At 39.3% G+C, this 13,239-nt stretch overlaps 1 protein-coding gene across 9 annotated transcripts in view; it reads left to right on the plus strand.

Annotated features, from left to right (window-relative positions):
* Positions 1–13,239, plus strand: part of ZDHHC20 (zinc finger DHHC-type palmitoyltransferase 20) — a 59,380-nt gene that overhangs the window by 39,419 nt on the left and 6,722 nt on the right. For 4 of the 9 annotated variants that reach the window (XM_060394480.1, XM_027973668.3, XM_015098184.3 and 1 more), the window contains exons 8-10: positions 7,344–7,476; positions 7,863–7,989; positions 12,069–12,158. In XM_060394480.1, coding sequence (XP_060250463.1) covers positions 7,344–7,476; positions 7,863–7,989; positions 12,069–12,158 — 350 coding nt within the window. Of the gene's footprint in view, positions 1–7,343; positions 7,477–7,862; positions 7,990–9,157; positions 9,353–12,068; positions 12,159–13,144; positions 13,190–13,239 lie in introns of all 9 variants that reach the window. The other 5 variants (XM_060394477.1, XM_060394479.1, XM_060394478.1 and 2 more) reach the window with 3 other exon arrangements.

Consider the following 13,239-nt stretch of genomic DNA (forward strand, 5'->3'; position numbering starts at 1 on the left):
CATTTTAGGAATATTGAAATGATAGCAAGCATCTTTTCTAACCCCAATGGTATGAAACTGGAAATCAATTTTAAGAAAAATAAACTGGAAAATTCACAGATATATTTAGATTGAACAACATGCAGCTGAACAACCATTTGGTCAAAGAAGGAATCAAAAACTATTAAGACAAATGAAAATGGAAATACAACATAAAAAGAGTTCTGGGATGCAGCAGAAGCAGTTCTAAGAGGGAACTTCATAGAGATAAACCTATGTTAAGAAGTAAGAAAGGATCTCAAATAACCTAACTTTATACCTCAAGGAACTAGAAAAAGAACAAAGCTGCAAGTTCATAGAAGGGAGGAAATAACAAAGATCAGAGTGAAAATAAGTGAAATAGAAACTAGGTAACTAAAACTAAGAGCTGGGTTTCTTAAAGAATAGAGAGACCTTCAGCTAGTCTCACCAAGAAGAAGAAGAAAGAGGGGACTCGAAAGAGGAGACGTTACAGCTGATAAATACAAAGGGTCAAAGGGACTTCTCTGAACAATTATATGCCAAATAATTGGACAACCCAGAAGAAATGGATAAATTTCTAGAAACGGACAACCTACCAAGACCAAATCATGAAGGAAGAGAAAATCTGAATAGACTGATTAATAGTAAAGAGATTGAGTAATCAAAAACCTCCAAAAGTCCAGGACCTCTGGCTTCACAGGTGAACAGCCTACACTGATCCAGCTCACACTCTTTCCAAAAGTAGACAAGAGAACACTTCCAGGCTCATTTTATAAGGTCAATATTATCCTAATACCAAAACCAGACGAGGTCACCACAAGAAAATTGCAGCCTAAAATGCCCATTGAACGTAGATTTTTTAAAATCCTCAATAAAATATTAACAAGCCAGATTCAACAATACATTAAAAGGACCACATGCACCCTGATCAAGTAAGATTTATTCCAGGGATGCGAGGATGGTTCAGCATCTGTGGAGCAGTATGTGTGATACACCCCATTAACAAAATGAAGGATAAAAATTATATGATCATCTCAATAGATACAGAAAAAGCATTTGACAAAATTCAAGATCCACTTATGGTAAAAACTGTCAACAAAATTAGTATAGCGGGGACCTCAGTTTAATGGCCATATACTGACAAGCCTACAGCTGACATCATACTCGGTGGTGAAAAGCTGAAAACTTTCCTCTCATATCAGGAACTAGACCAGGATACCCACTCTTGCCACTTTTATTCAACATAGTATGGAAGGTCTTAGCCAGAGCAATTAGGCAAGAAAAAGAAATAAAATGCATCCAGAATGAAAGGAAGAAGTAAAGCTGTCTCCGTGTGCAGAGGACATATTATATTAGAAAATCCTAAAGACTCTACCAAAAAAAAAAACCAAACCTGTTAGCTAATTAATAAGCAAGTTCATTGAAGTCATATGATACAAAACCAATGTACAAAAATCAGTTGCATCTGTGTACACTAATAAACTTTTAGGAAGAGAAGTTAAGGAAACAGTCCCATTTACAACTGCATCAGAAAGAATAAAATACCTTGGAATAACTTTAACCAAAAAGATGAAAGATCTATACACTGTAAAGTATTAGTCATTGATGACAGCAACTGAAGAAGACCCAAATAAATGGAAAAATAATCTGTGCTCATGGATTGAAAGAATTAATATTGTTTAAAATATTAATACTATATATCAGTTCAGTTTAGTCGCTCAGTCGTGTCCAACTCTTGGTGACCCTATGAATCACAACACACCAGGCCTCCCTGTCCATCACCAACTCCCAGAGTTCACTCAGACTCAAGTTCATCGAGTCAGTGATGCCATCCAGCCATCTCATCCTCTGTCGTCCCCTTCTCCCGCCCCCAGTCCCTTCCAGCATCAGAGTCTTTTCCAATGAGTCAGCTCTTTGCAGGAGGTGGCCAAAGTACTGGAGTTACAGCTTTAGCATCATTCCTTCCAAAGACATCCCAGGGCTGATCTCCTTCAGAATGGACTGGTTGAATCTCCTTGCAGTCCAAGGGACTCTCGAGTCTTCTCCAACACCACAGCTCAAAAGCATCAATTCTTCGGCGCTCAGCTTCCTTCACAGTCCAACTCTCACATCCATACATGACCACAAGAAAAACCATACCCTTGACTAGACAGACCTTAGTCAGCAAAGTAATGTCTCTGCTTTTGAATATGCTGTCTAGGTTGGTCCTAACTTTCCTTCCAAGGAGTAAGCGTCTTTTATTTTCATGGCTGAAGTCACCATCTGCAGTGATTTTGGAGCCCAAAAAAATAGTCTGACACTGTTTCCGCTGTTTCCCCATCTATTTCCCATGAAGTGATGGGACCTGATGCCATGATCTTTGTTTTCTGAATGTTGAGCTTTAAGCCAACTTTTTCGCTCTCCTCTTTCACTTTCATCAAGAGGCTTTTTAGCTCCTCTTCACTTTCTGCCATAAGGGTGGTGTCATCTGCATATCTGAGGTTATTGATATTTCTCCTGGCAATCTTGACTCTAGCTTGTGTTTCTTCCAGTCCAGCTTTTCTCATGATGTACTCTGCATATGTTAAATAAGCAGGGTAACAAAATACAGCCTTGACATACTCCTTTTCCTATTTGAAACCAGTCTGTTTTTCCATGTCCAGTTCTAACTATTGCTTCCTGACCTGCATACAGATTTCTCAAGAGGCAGGTCAGGTGGTCTGGTATTCCCATCTCTTCCAGAATTTTCCACAGTTTATTGTGATCCACACAGTCAAAGGCTTTGGCATAGTCAATAAAGCAGAAATAGATGTTTTTCTGGGACTCTCTTGCTTTTTCCATGGTCCAGCAGATGTTGGCAATTTGATCTCTGGTTCCTCTGCCTTTTCTAAAACCAGCTTGAACATCAGGAAGTTCACGGTTCACGTATTACTGAAGCCTGGCTTGGAGAATTTTGAGCATTACTTTACTAGCGTGTGAGATGAGTGCAACTGTGCAGTAGTTTGAGCATTCTTTGGCATTGCCTTTCTTTGGGATTGGAATGAAAACTGACCTTTTCCAGTCTTGTGGCCACTGCTGAGTTTTCCAAATTTGTTGGCATATTGACTGCAACACTTTGACAGCATCATCTTTCAGGATTTGAAACAGCTCAACTGGAATTCCATCACCTCCACTAGCTTTGTTCGTAGTGATGCTTTCTAAGGCCCACTTGACTTCACATTCCAGGATGTCTGGCTCTAGATGAGTGATCACACCACTCATACCAATGTTCCCTTGATATCTCTAATTTTCTTGAAGAGATCTCTAGTCTTTCCCATTCTATATATATACATACTACCCAAAGTAATCTGCAGATTCATTGCAATCCCCATTAAAATTAAAATCCCAATAACGTTTTTCCAAAAGTAGGACAACCCTAAAATTTGTATGGAACCACAAAAGGCTGCAAATGACAAAAACAGTCTTGAAAAAGAATAAGGTAGAGGTATTTTGCTTCCTATATTACACATCTGTAGTAATCAAAGCAGTATGTTATTGGCATAAGAACAGACACATAGATCAGTGGAACAGAATAAGAGCCCTGAAATCAACCCAAGCATCAATTAATTTATGACAGGGAGCCAAGGATATACAATGGGAAAAAGACAGTCTGTTCAGTAAATGGTTTTGGGAGACCTATATAGCCACATGTGGAATAATGAAACTGAGCATTAGTCCTCCATCATGGACAAAAGTCAGCTCCTAAAGACTTGAACATGAGAGCTGAAATTGTAAACCTAGAAGACATGGGGGTGAGCTCCTTGACCTCAGCCTTGGCAGTGACTTGTGTGGATTTGACACCAAACATAAAAGCCACAAAAGGAAAGAAAACTCAACAAGTGAGACCACATCAAACTGAAAGCTTCTGTACAGAAAAGGAAACTGTTAACAAAATAAAAAGCCTACTGGATGGAAGAAAATATTTGCAAATTATGTATCTGATAAGGGATAATATCCAAAATATATAAAGAACTCACAGCTTAATAGCAAGAACAAGACAAAACAGCCAGATTTAAAATGGTCAGAGGGTCTGAATAGACCTTTCTCCAATGAAGACATATAGATAGCCAACAAATGCAAGAAAAGATGCTCAGGATTACTAATCATCAGGGAGATACAAGTCAAAACCACAGCAGCAGGATTTCCCTGTGGTTTGCAGTAACTAAGACTCCACACTCCCAATGCAAGGGGCCTGGGTTTGATCCCTGGTCAGGAAACTAGGTCCCACATTCCTCAGCTAAGAGTTCACATGCCACAACTAAAAATCCTGCATCCCACAACTAAGACCTGGCACAGCCAAATAAATAAGTGAAAGTATTTTTTAAAACCTTATACCTGTTAGAATGGCTGTTATCAAAAAGACAAGAAATAACAAGTTTTGGCAAAGATGGGGAGAAAAAAGAACCCTTGTGTGTTGGTGGGAATGTAAATTAGTGCAGCTATTATGAAAAATGGTATGAGGAATCCTCAGAAAATTAAAATTAGAACTATCATCTCACATAATCCAGAAATTCTGCTTCTGGGAATATATCCAGAGGAAACGAAAACACTGACAAAGATACCTGCACCCCTGTGTCACAGATTATTTACAACAGCCAAGACATGAAAACACTGAGGTTTACATTGGTGGATGAAGAACTTGTGGTATAAATATGCCATGGAGGATTTCACTTTTAGTCCAGTGGATAAGAATCCACCTGCCAATGCTGGGGACAGGGGTTCAATCTCTGGCTCAGGAAGATCCCAAGTGCCATCAAGCAGCTAAGCCCGTGTGCCGCAACTGCTGAGCCCATGTGCTGTAGCTATTGAATCCCACACATCTAGAGCCTGTGCTCCCCAGCCAGAGAAGCCACCGCAAATGAAAAACCTGTGTACTGCAGTGAAGAGCAGCCCCCACTCACTGCAACTAGGAAAAGTCCAGCAAGGAGCCAGCACAATCAAGAATAAACAAAAATTTTTAAATGTGCAGTGGAATATTCTACCATAAACCAAGAAGGAAGTCTTGCCATTTATGACAACTCAGATGGACCTTGAAGGCATTATATTAATTGAATCAAGTCAGAGAAAAACAAATACCATATTATCTAACTTATATGTGGAATTAAAAAAAAAAGCCTCATAGACAAAAAGAACATTTTGGTGGTTGTCAGAAGTATGGGGTAGAGGATGGGTAAAATGGGTGAGGGTGGTCAAAATAGTCTGGAGATGTAATATCCAATGTGGTGACTATAGTTAATAAGTATATTTTAAAGTCTTTAAGAATTAGAGTTGGAAAGATCTCATTAGAAGAAAAAAGATTCTGTGACTGTGTGGTGTTGGACATCAGCTAGACTTACTATTAGGATCATTATGCAGTTATAGACGTGTATGGAATCGTTACGTTGAGCTCCTGAAACTAATGGAATGTCATGTTAGGCCTCAGTAAGAAGGTAATACTTGACAAAGATATGATGGAACTTAATGGATATCTGAGAGAAGAACATCTCAAACAGGAAGCATGTATACTTTAGAGTCAAGGCCCAAGAGGAGGAGCCAGTGCCAGGAGGCTTGTCTCGTGAGGCTGAGCCAGAGGGAGGCTGGTGCAGCCCAGGAGGAGGCCCAAGGGGAGAGGGCCTTCGGGGGTGTTGCCAGGGTCAGAGTGGGGAGCAGAGGGGTGAGGCCGTCTGACTTCCTCAGGGCCCCTCGGATTGCTGTGCAGGAACTAGACCACATGGTAGGTGAGGGCACCTTTCCCAAGGCTGCTGCCCACCAGTGAGGCGGGACAGAAGGGACCAGGCCTGGTTTTCAGAAATCACTCATCAGAAGTTTTTTAAAAAGCTATGGGCTAAGCAAAATTAATTTTATTCCTTCCTGGATACAAATCTATTTTAAAAATTTCTTGGAAGGGTGTGTAAAGTATACCCTAAATGTGCTTGGAGAGCGGAATCTCCTTGTCTTTTGTGTTTTCTTGAGAAAACGTCATCGATGACGTTTAAAGAGCAACAACTTGGTGACCCTTCAAGACATGAAAGGTTTACAACAATAGTTCGCAGGATAATTTTGTATAAAAAGTGGTTTCTTAATACACTGTCTCTATTTGTACAAGCTTTGCCGCAGGAAATCTACAGAGAGTTGTCCAAAGGTAAAATACATTATTGCCATGACATTCTTGCCATCTTTTTTTGTGACATTTATAGTGAATATGTGTAATACTCATTTGCTTCGCAAGATGGGGAGATAGAAGAATCACTTGTATCTAAAAGGAGTTGTGTTTCCTCTAGAAGACAAGAGGAAAAGATGGGTGTCAGAAATAGCTAACGCTAAAAACCTACCACTTAGCCTGGCTTCCCTGGTGGGCTCACATGGTAAAGAATCTGCCTGCAGTGCAAGAGATGCGGGTTCGATCACTGGGTTAGGAAGATCTCCTGGAGAAAGGAGTGGCAACCCACTCCAGTATTTTTGCCTAGAGAATTCCACGGACAGAGGAGGCTGGAGAGCTACAGTCCGTGAGCTCTCGAAGAGTCAGACACGACTAAGCAGCTAACACTTTCACTTCGCTAGCCTATGAACAGTGTTTAAGTCAAGCAAGAGCAGCTCGTGTTCTCTGAGGCTGTGGTTGGCCTGTACTGTGAGAGTGACTGCCCAAGGCTTCTCCTTCTCCCCTTGCTAGATCCTCAACTTCTTCTAGGTGAACATGTGCTTCTGTTGAGATGAATATGACCATTATGATAGGTAACAGAGTTGCTGTTTTCATTCACTAATACCTTGTGGCAAATTTATATACCAGAATTGGGAATTACCAGGAAAAGGTCTGTAGGAATGTGCAGGTAGGCATGGAAGCAGCTCCAGGGGTAGCCTGTTCCCAGTACGTTTGTTCCAAGAACAGAGACTGGGGAAGTCCGACAAGAGCTTTATCACAGCTAGCTTCTGGTTAGCAGCATACATAACTACCACAAGCAAATATTTTAGCTTAGATGGAGAAAACCCTCATGTATCCTAGATTTGGGGGCAAGCTTAAATATATGTATAAACTGTAAAAGAAACATGTTGAGTAAAACGTTCATCTTTTTATTCATTACTGAAAATGTTGCTAAAATTTAAGAGGAGTTTTTTAAAGTGACTCTTCCTGACATGTAAGCAAGCCCCTTTGGTAATACCAGCTCTCTGCTTTGGAACATGTTGCTTTTGGATGTATTATCTAATTTATTTTATTACTTCTCATACCTGGCTTTTTTTTTTTTTTTTTTTTTGGTGAATTCAACAGTCATTAAAAAGAACCATATAATAAGAGGGTATTTTAGAGGTTGACTGTTCTCAAAAGTAATTCGTCTCTTCTCTTTCCTCAGAATGAACTCACAGATACACGTGCAAAATTCCACGTACTTTTTCTTTTCTTTGTGTCTACAATGTTCTTCATCAGCGTATTGTCACTTCTCAGCTACCACTGCTGGCTAGTTGGAAAAAACAGAACAACCATAGGTAAGTAGGTTATATAAGTTATAATTATTTAGGAATCCCAAAATTTTAGAACTGTGCCATAAGGCACACAGTAGGAAGTTCATACATAATGAATGAGTGAAGTTGCAAGAGATAGAATATCTTATATATATATGTATATATATATATATGTAAGGTATATTGAACATACTTCAGTAGATTTTATAAAGGTGATGAAGTATTCAGAGGTTATATTATTTTCCCAGAAAAGTTTTAGAAACTCATTTTTAAGTGTTACAAATATAGTATTTAAGTTATATTTATAGTTTTTGATATCAAAGATATAAAGCAAAAAAAAATTGGTGCTTTTCTTCCCTCTTATAATTTTCAAATAGGTTAACTCTTCTTTTTTTAATATATCCAAACAGAATCATTCCGTGCACCCATGTTTTCATATGGAGCTGATGGAAATGGTTTCTCACTTGGATGCAACAAAAACTGGAGACAAGTCTTTGGCGATGAAAAGAAATATTGGCTGCTTCCAGTATTTTCAAGGTAGCTTCTAAAATGCGTGTCTCAGATATTATGGAATCTATGACAGTCTCTCTCTGGTTACATGTCTTAGGATTCAGAAAGTCCAGTATGTTATGATATTATGAGCCTTGAGAATGAAAACTCAGAATATCTTGATTACATAAGTATTTTGTTTTTCATATTTTTTTAATGGATAAAGGAGAATTTGGGCATATGTTTTAGTGAGAATTGGGGTAGGGAAAGATGATTCATAGAAAATAATAATCACTCCATATCCTTCAAAATGAAAATGTTTTTGAAGTAAAAATCATAAGAATGTATTCGCCATATCTTCAGAGATTTTTCCAGTTCAGTTCAGTGCAGTCGCTCAGTCGTGTCCGACTCTTTGTGACCCCATGAATTGCAGCACGCCAGGCCTCCCTGTCCATCACCAACTCCTGGAGTTCACTCAGACTCACATCCATCGAGTCGGTGATGCCATCCAGCCATCTCATCCTCTGTCATCCTCTTCTCCTCCTGCCCCTAATCTCTCCCAGCATCAGAGTCTTTTCCAATGAGTCAACTCTTCACATGAGGTGGCCAAAGTACTGGAATTTCAGCTTTAGCATCATTCCTTCCAGGTTATATAATCTGTTGTATCTTAAAGAAGACCCAACACATAATGCAGTTTTTACCTCAAATTTAAATGAGAATATATGCTCAAAAAGATTCATAATTTCCTTTCCCAAATTTTCAGCCATCCTACGCCATCCATACACAAAAGTTATTATAAAAAAGGAAAAAGTATTTGAAATTCAAATACCATATTTATAAGTGCTGTGGGTTCCTTTTTCTTTTTTCCGTTAATTGTATTGCTTATTATTTGTTTGAAAATGACATATTTGCCTTCTTTTTCTTTTTTGCCACACCATGTGGAATCTTAATTCCCTGACCAGGGACTGAACCTGGGCCCTGGCTGTGGAAGTACACAGTCCTAACCATTAGACTCCCAGGGAATTCCCAATTGCCTTCATTTTTGAAAGGCATTTATGCTTGGTATAGAATTGTAGATGTTGCTTGCATTTTTTCTGATGAGAAGTTTGTGGACATTATCTTTTTTCTATTTGTGTAATATGACTTTTTTCTCTGCCTACTTTTAAGATTTTGTTTACCTCTAGTTTCATACAATTTCTTTATCACTTCACTTCAGTTCAGTCGCTCAGTCGTGTCCGACTCTTTGCAACCCCATGAATCGCAGCACGCCAGGCCTCCCTGTCCATCACCATCTCCCGGAGTTCACTCAGACTCACGTCCATCGAGTCATTGATGCCATCCAGCCATCTCATCCTCTGTCGTCCCCTTCTCCTCCTGCCCCCAATCCCTCCCAGCATCAGAGTCTTTTTCAGTGAGTCAACTCTTATCACTAGTTTCATGCAAATGATGTCATTTTCTTCATGATACTTGTGCTTAGGATTGTTGTGCTTCTTGGATCTGTAACTTAAAGTTCCATCAAATTTGGAAAAATACCTTTAACCACTGTTTCTTCAAGTATTTCTTTTTTTTTTTTTTCTTCAAGGATTTCTTCTGCCACCCCCCTCCCACATCACATCACTGCAGGGGCTTCAGCTGCATGTCTGCGGCCAGCTGGGGTCTCTGCCTCAGCTCACTGGTGGGCAGCTCACTTCTCGTTCAGTCTTCTTCCTGCGTTTCACCTTGAAGTGCACCAGTCTCTTCTGTGTGCTTTATCTATTTTCTCTCATATTCAGGTTTTTCCACTCTTGACAGACTTATTTTTTAAGGTTATTTTCTCCTAAACAGAAATTTCAGTGTTGGCAGTTGGTTTTTTTGGCTCTTGTGTTTTTTTTTTTTTTTCCTTCTTTAAAGATGTTGTTCCCTTATCCTCTGTCTTATGTTGTTTGTGTCAGTAAATCAGCCTCCCTCTTATTAATGACCTTTATTCCACTGTTTGTACAACCGCACCTCAGTGATAGTGCGGGTTTGGTTCCCAACCCCACATAAAGCAGGTATCACAATAAAGTGAGTCATACGAATTTTTTGGTTTCCCAGTGCATATAAAAGCAATATTTACACTAACCATAGACTGTTAAGTGTTTGATAGCATTATATCTTTTTTTTAAAAGGACAATGTACATACTTTGATTTATTATCTAAGCCTTTAGCAAGTTGTGATCTTTTTGCTAATGGAGGGTTTGAAATATTCCAAGAATTACCAAAACGTGACACAGAGATGCAAAGTGAGCAAATGCTGTTGGAAAAAATGGCACTGGAAGACTTGCTCAGTGCAGGGTTGCCTCAAGCCTTTAATTTCTAAAAATCACAGTATCTGCCAAGAGCATAATGAAGCACAATAAAATGAGATGTGCCTGTAAATTACTCTGTCTCTCTCTCTCCCTCTCTGGCTCCTTTAAGACTCTGTCTGCATCACTAGTTACAAGTGGTTTGCTTATTATGTTCCTCTGTATGCTTTTCCCTATGTTTATCCTCTTTAGAGTTCATTAGGCTTCTTGGATCTATGAAGTTTTAGTTTTCATCAAGTCTGAGTAATTTTGATACAATTTTCTATTGTTCTTGTTGCCTGCTTCCCTCTTCCTGTGCCCTCCCCCAACTAGCTTTTCAGGTTCTTAAACATTCCTTGAGATGCACTGGTTGTTGCTGTTGTCCCTCTCTTCTCACTTCCATCTTTCTTCTTTCTTTGCTTCAAGTTGGATAGTTTCTACTGTCACACGTCTGTGAGTTCACTGATCTTTTCTTCTGTAATGTCTACTGTTAAGCTCATCCAGTGAGGTTTTTTATTTCAGATTTTAGATATATATATATATTTCAGCTTCAGAAGTTCAATTTGGTTCTTTCTTCATTTTTTACATTTCTCTTCATTTAAGTCTATGTTTCAGGTTTTCATGGTCATTTCTAAACCTTTTCTGTTGACTTTTTTTTTTAATGCTAGTAATTTTTGACTAGATGGTGGACATTTCGAATTCTGAATATTTAAAATTTGTCTCCCTTTAAAGAATGTTGGATTTTGTTTTGGCAGACTGTTAAGTTACTTGAGTTTCAGCTGAGTCCTCCTGAGGCTTGTTTTAACCTTTGCTAGGTTGGTGTAGAGTAGGCAAGTTAATCCTACAACAAAGGTGAGAGCCCACTGGGGTCCCCACCAGATCCCGGTGTTCAGTGCGGTCTCTCTGCTCTGGCAGGTCAGCGTGGATGCTGGCAGTGCGCTGCGGCTCCACTGTGCAGTTGCTCTTTTCCCAGATTCACACACGTGGCTGAGAATTCATCTAAAGGCTCAAGTAGAACCCTGTGCAGATTCATGGAGCCCTTTCTCTGCACATCTTCCTCTTGCTCAGCTCTGTCCCCTCAGTTCAGTGAGACCACCTTGCCCTGCTTGCCAACACAACCCCTCCCCACCCCCACCCACTGGTGCTCAGGCTCTGGCAGAAACTGCGACTCCTTGGCTGGCTTCACTTCTCTAAGATGCCACAGTTCTGTGTGGCCTGTTAGGAAAACAGTTGTCAGCTGTTTGACAGCAGGTCAAATCTTCCCATTAATCCATCTTGGCTGGAAGTGGAACTCCCTGCTGGACACAGTTTTGATGTTTTAAGAATGTGGAAGTGAGGCATAGCTGTACTTTTTTAGATTTTCTTTTCTTTTATTCAGTGATATATCCCTAACATTTAAAATGGTACTTAGACCATCCAGTAAATATTTGTTTAATGAATGTTGTTGAATGAATGAATATATGGAATTTACATCTTGAATTTCAGTTTGAGCATCTGTGATATCTTAAATGATTCTAACAGGCAAGTCAGTTATCCAGATGTTTGAATCTATTGTTTAAGGTATCATAACTTTAGGTATTATAACTTTAAGTCATGATAATTTTAATAGTCATAGAAGATATTGTTTTTAATTGCATGTAAATTATAAAAGAAAGACTTACTTCCTCAGTGAAGTCTGAATTAGAAATCTTAGAAATTATTCTCTGAAATGACAAGTTACAGTAATCTCTTTATACCATCCTTCTGAAAAATAGGTGTTAAATTTGACCACTTTGATTTAACTTGATATGATTAAATTATCACTGGTATTTTTCATTATTGCAGCCAGGGTGACGGCTGCAGTTTTCCGACTCGCCTTGTGGGGACGGATCCAGAGCAAGCTTCTGTCTCAAACCAAAGTGAAAGTGCCAGAAGGTGTGCTTCTTGTTGTTAAGTTTTTCAGAATTCATTGTAAAGCAATCTGTGTGTGTGTGTTACACTTAGATAAATACAGTAGGAATGTGGTAAGCCGGCAGAGACAGGAAAGATAAATTCTGTACAGGTTTCTAACTGAGGGTCAGTGTATGCATACAGCTGATATGCTTAAGGTAACCATTCAAACTGGAACACTTTGAGAGTATGAAAATGAATGCCTCCTGTTAGTAGTTGGGCCAAGACAGGCTCATGTCATTGGAAGTGTCTCGGCAGAGAAGGAAGCATGGCTCCCCTACCTGTTCTGCATCTTCCTGGAAACAGAGACTCTTGAGATTTGATTATGTTGGTTTCTGTCAGTTATATTTTCAAAGAAGTTAGTCATTGTACTATTCTCCATTTTATTTTGATAAACAGATTTTAACTGGACTGTGAAAATAATATGAATGAGGATTCAAAAATACAGATACAAAATTTCTTATTCATCTTAGAGGATATTTTCTCAAGAGTTTGTATGGCAAGCACACTGATTGATAAATTCAGAGAAATAGTTCATTTTAGGTTAAATTTTAAAGAAGGTAGAGGTACCTCTGTCAAAGTGAAACACTTGAAATGTATTTACTCCAGAAATAAACTGTGGGGGATAAGGGGTCACAGATTACTTTTGTTAGAACATGGGCCTTAGAACCTAGAACCTAAGGCCTTGGGACCTCACAGCTCTAACATTTACTGTGGGCTTGTGGACCTTAGACAAGTTAGTCTGAGCCTCAGCTGCCAGCTCTGTGAAAGGAGGATTCATCCTGTTTCCAGGGTTGTTGTGAAGCTGGCGATTATGAAAGCACCTAGCGCAGTGTCTGGCCCATAGTGCGTACCCCAAAATAATAGTTCCCTTTTCTTCCTTCTTGTGTTCCTCCACTCCCTCCCTCCCTGGATCTCTTAGCTAGAAAAATAAGTCTGCACTGAATCACTGAATCATTTTTCCCCCTTAGATCTATACTGCAGAGGTAGAAAGCAGAAAACTTGGGAAATGACAGGTAATTTTTTGTCCTGGCCACAGACCTAGATCCTCACCTGTTCTGTGCTA

The sequence above is a fragment of the Ovis aries genome, chromosome 10, assembly GCF_016772045.2.
Source record: "Ovis aries strain OAR_USU_Benz2616 breed Rambouillet chromosome 10, ARS-UI_Ramb_v3.0, whole genome shotgun sequence".
NCBI classification, from domain to species: Eukaryota; Metazoa; Chordata; class Mammalia; order Artiodactyla; family Bovidae; genus Ovis; species Ovis aries.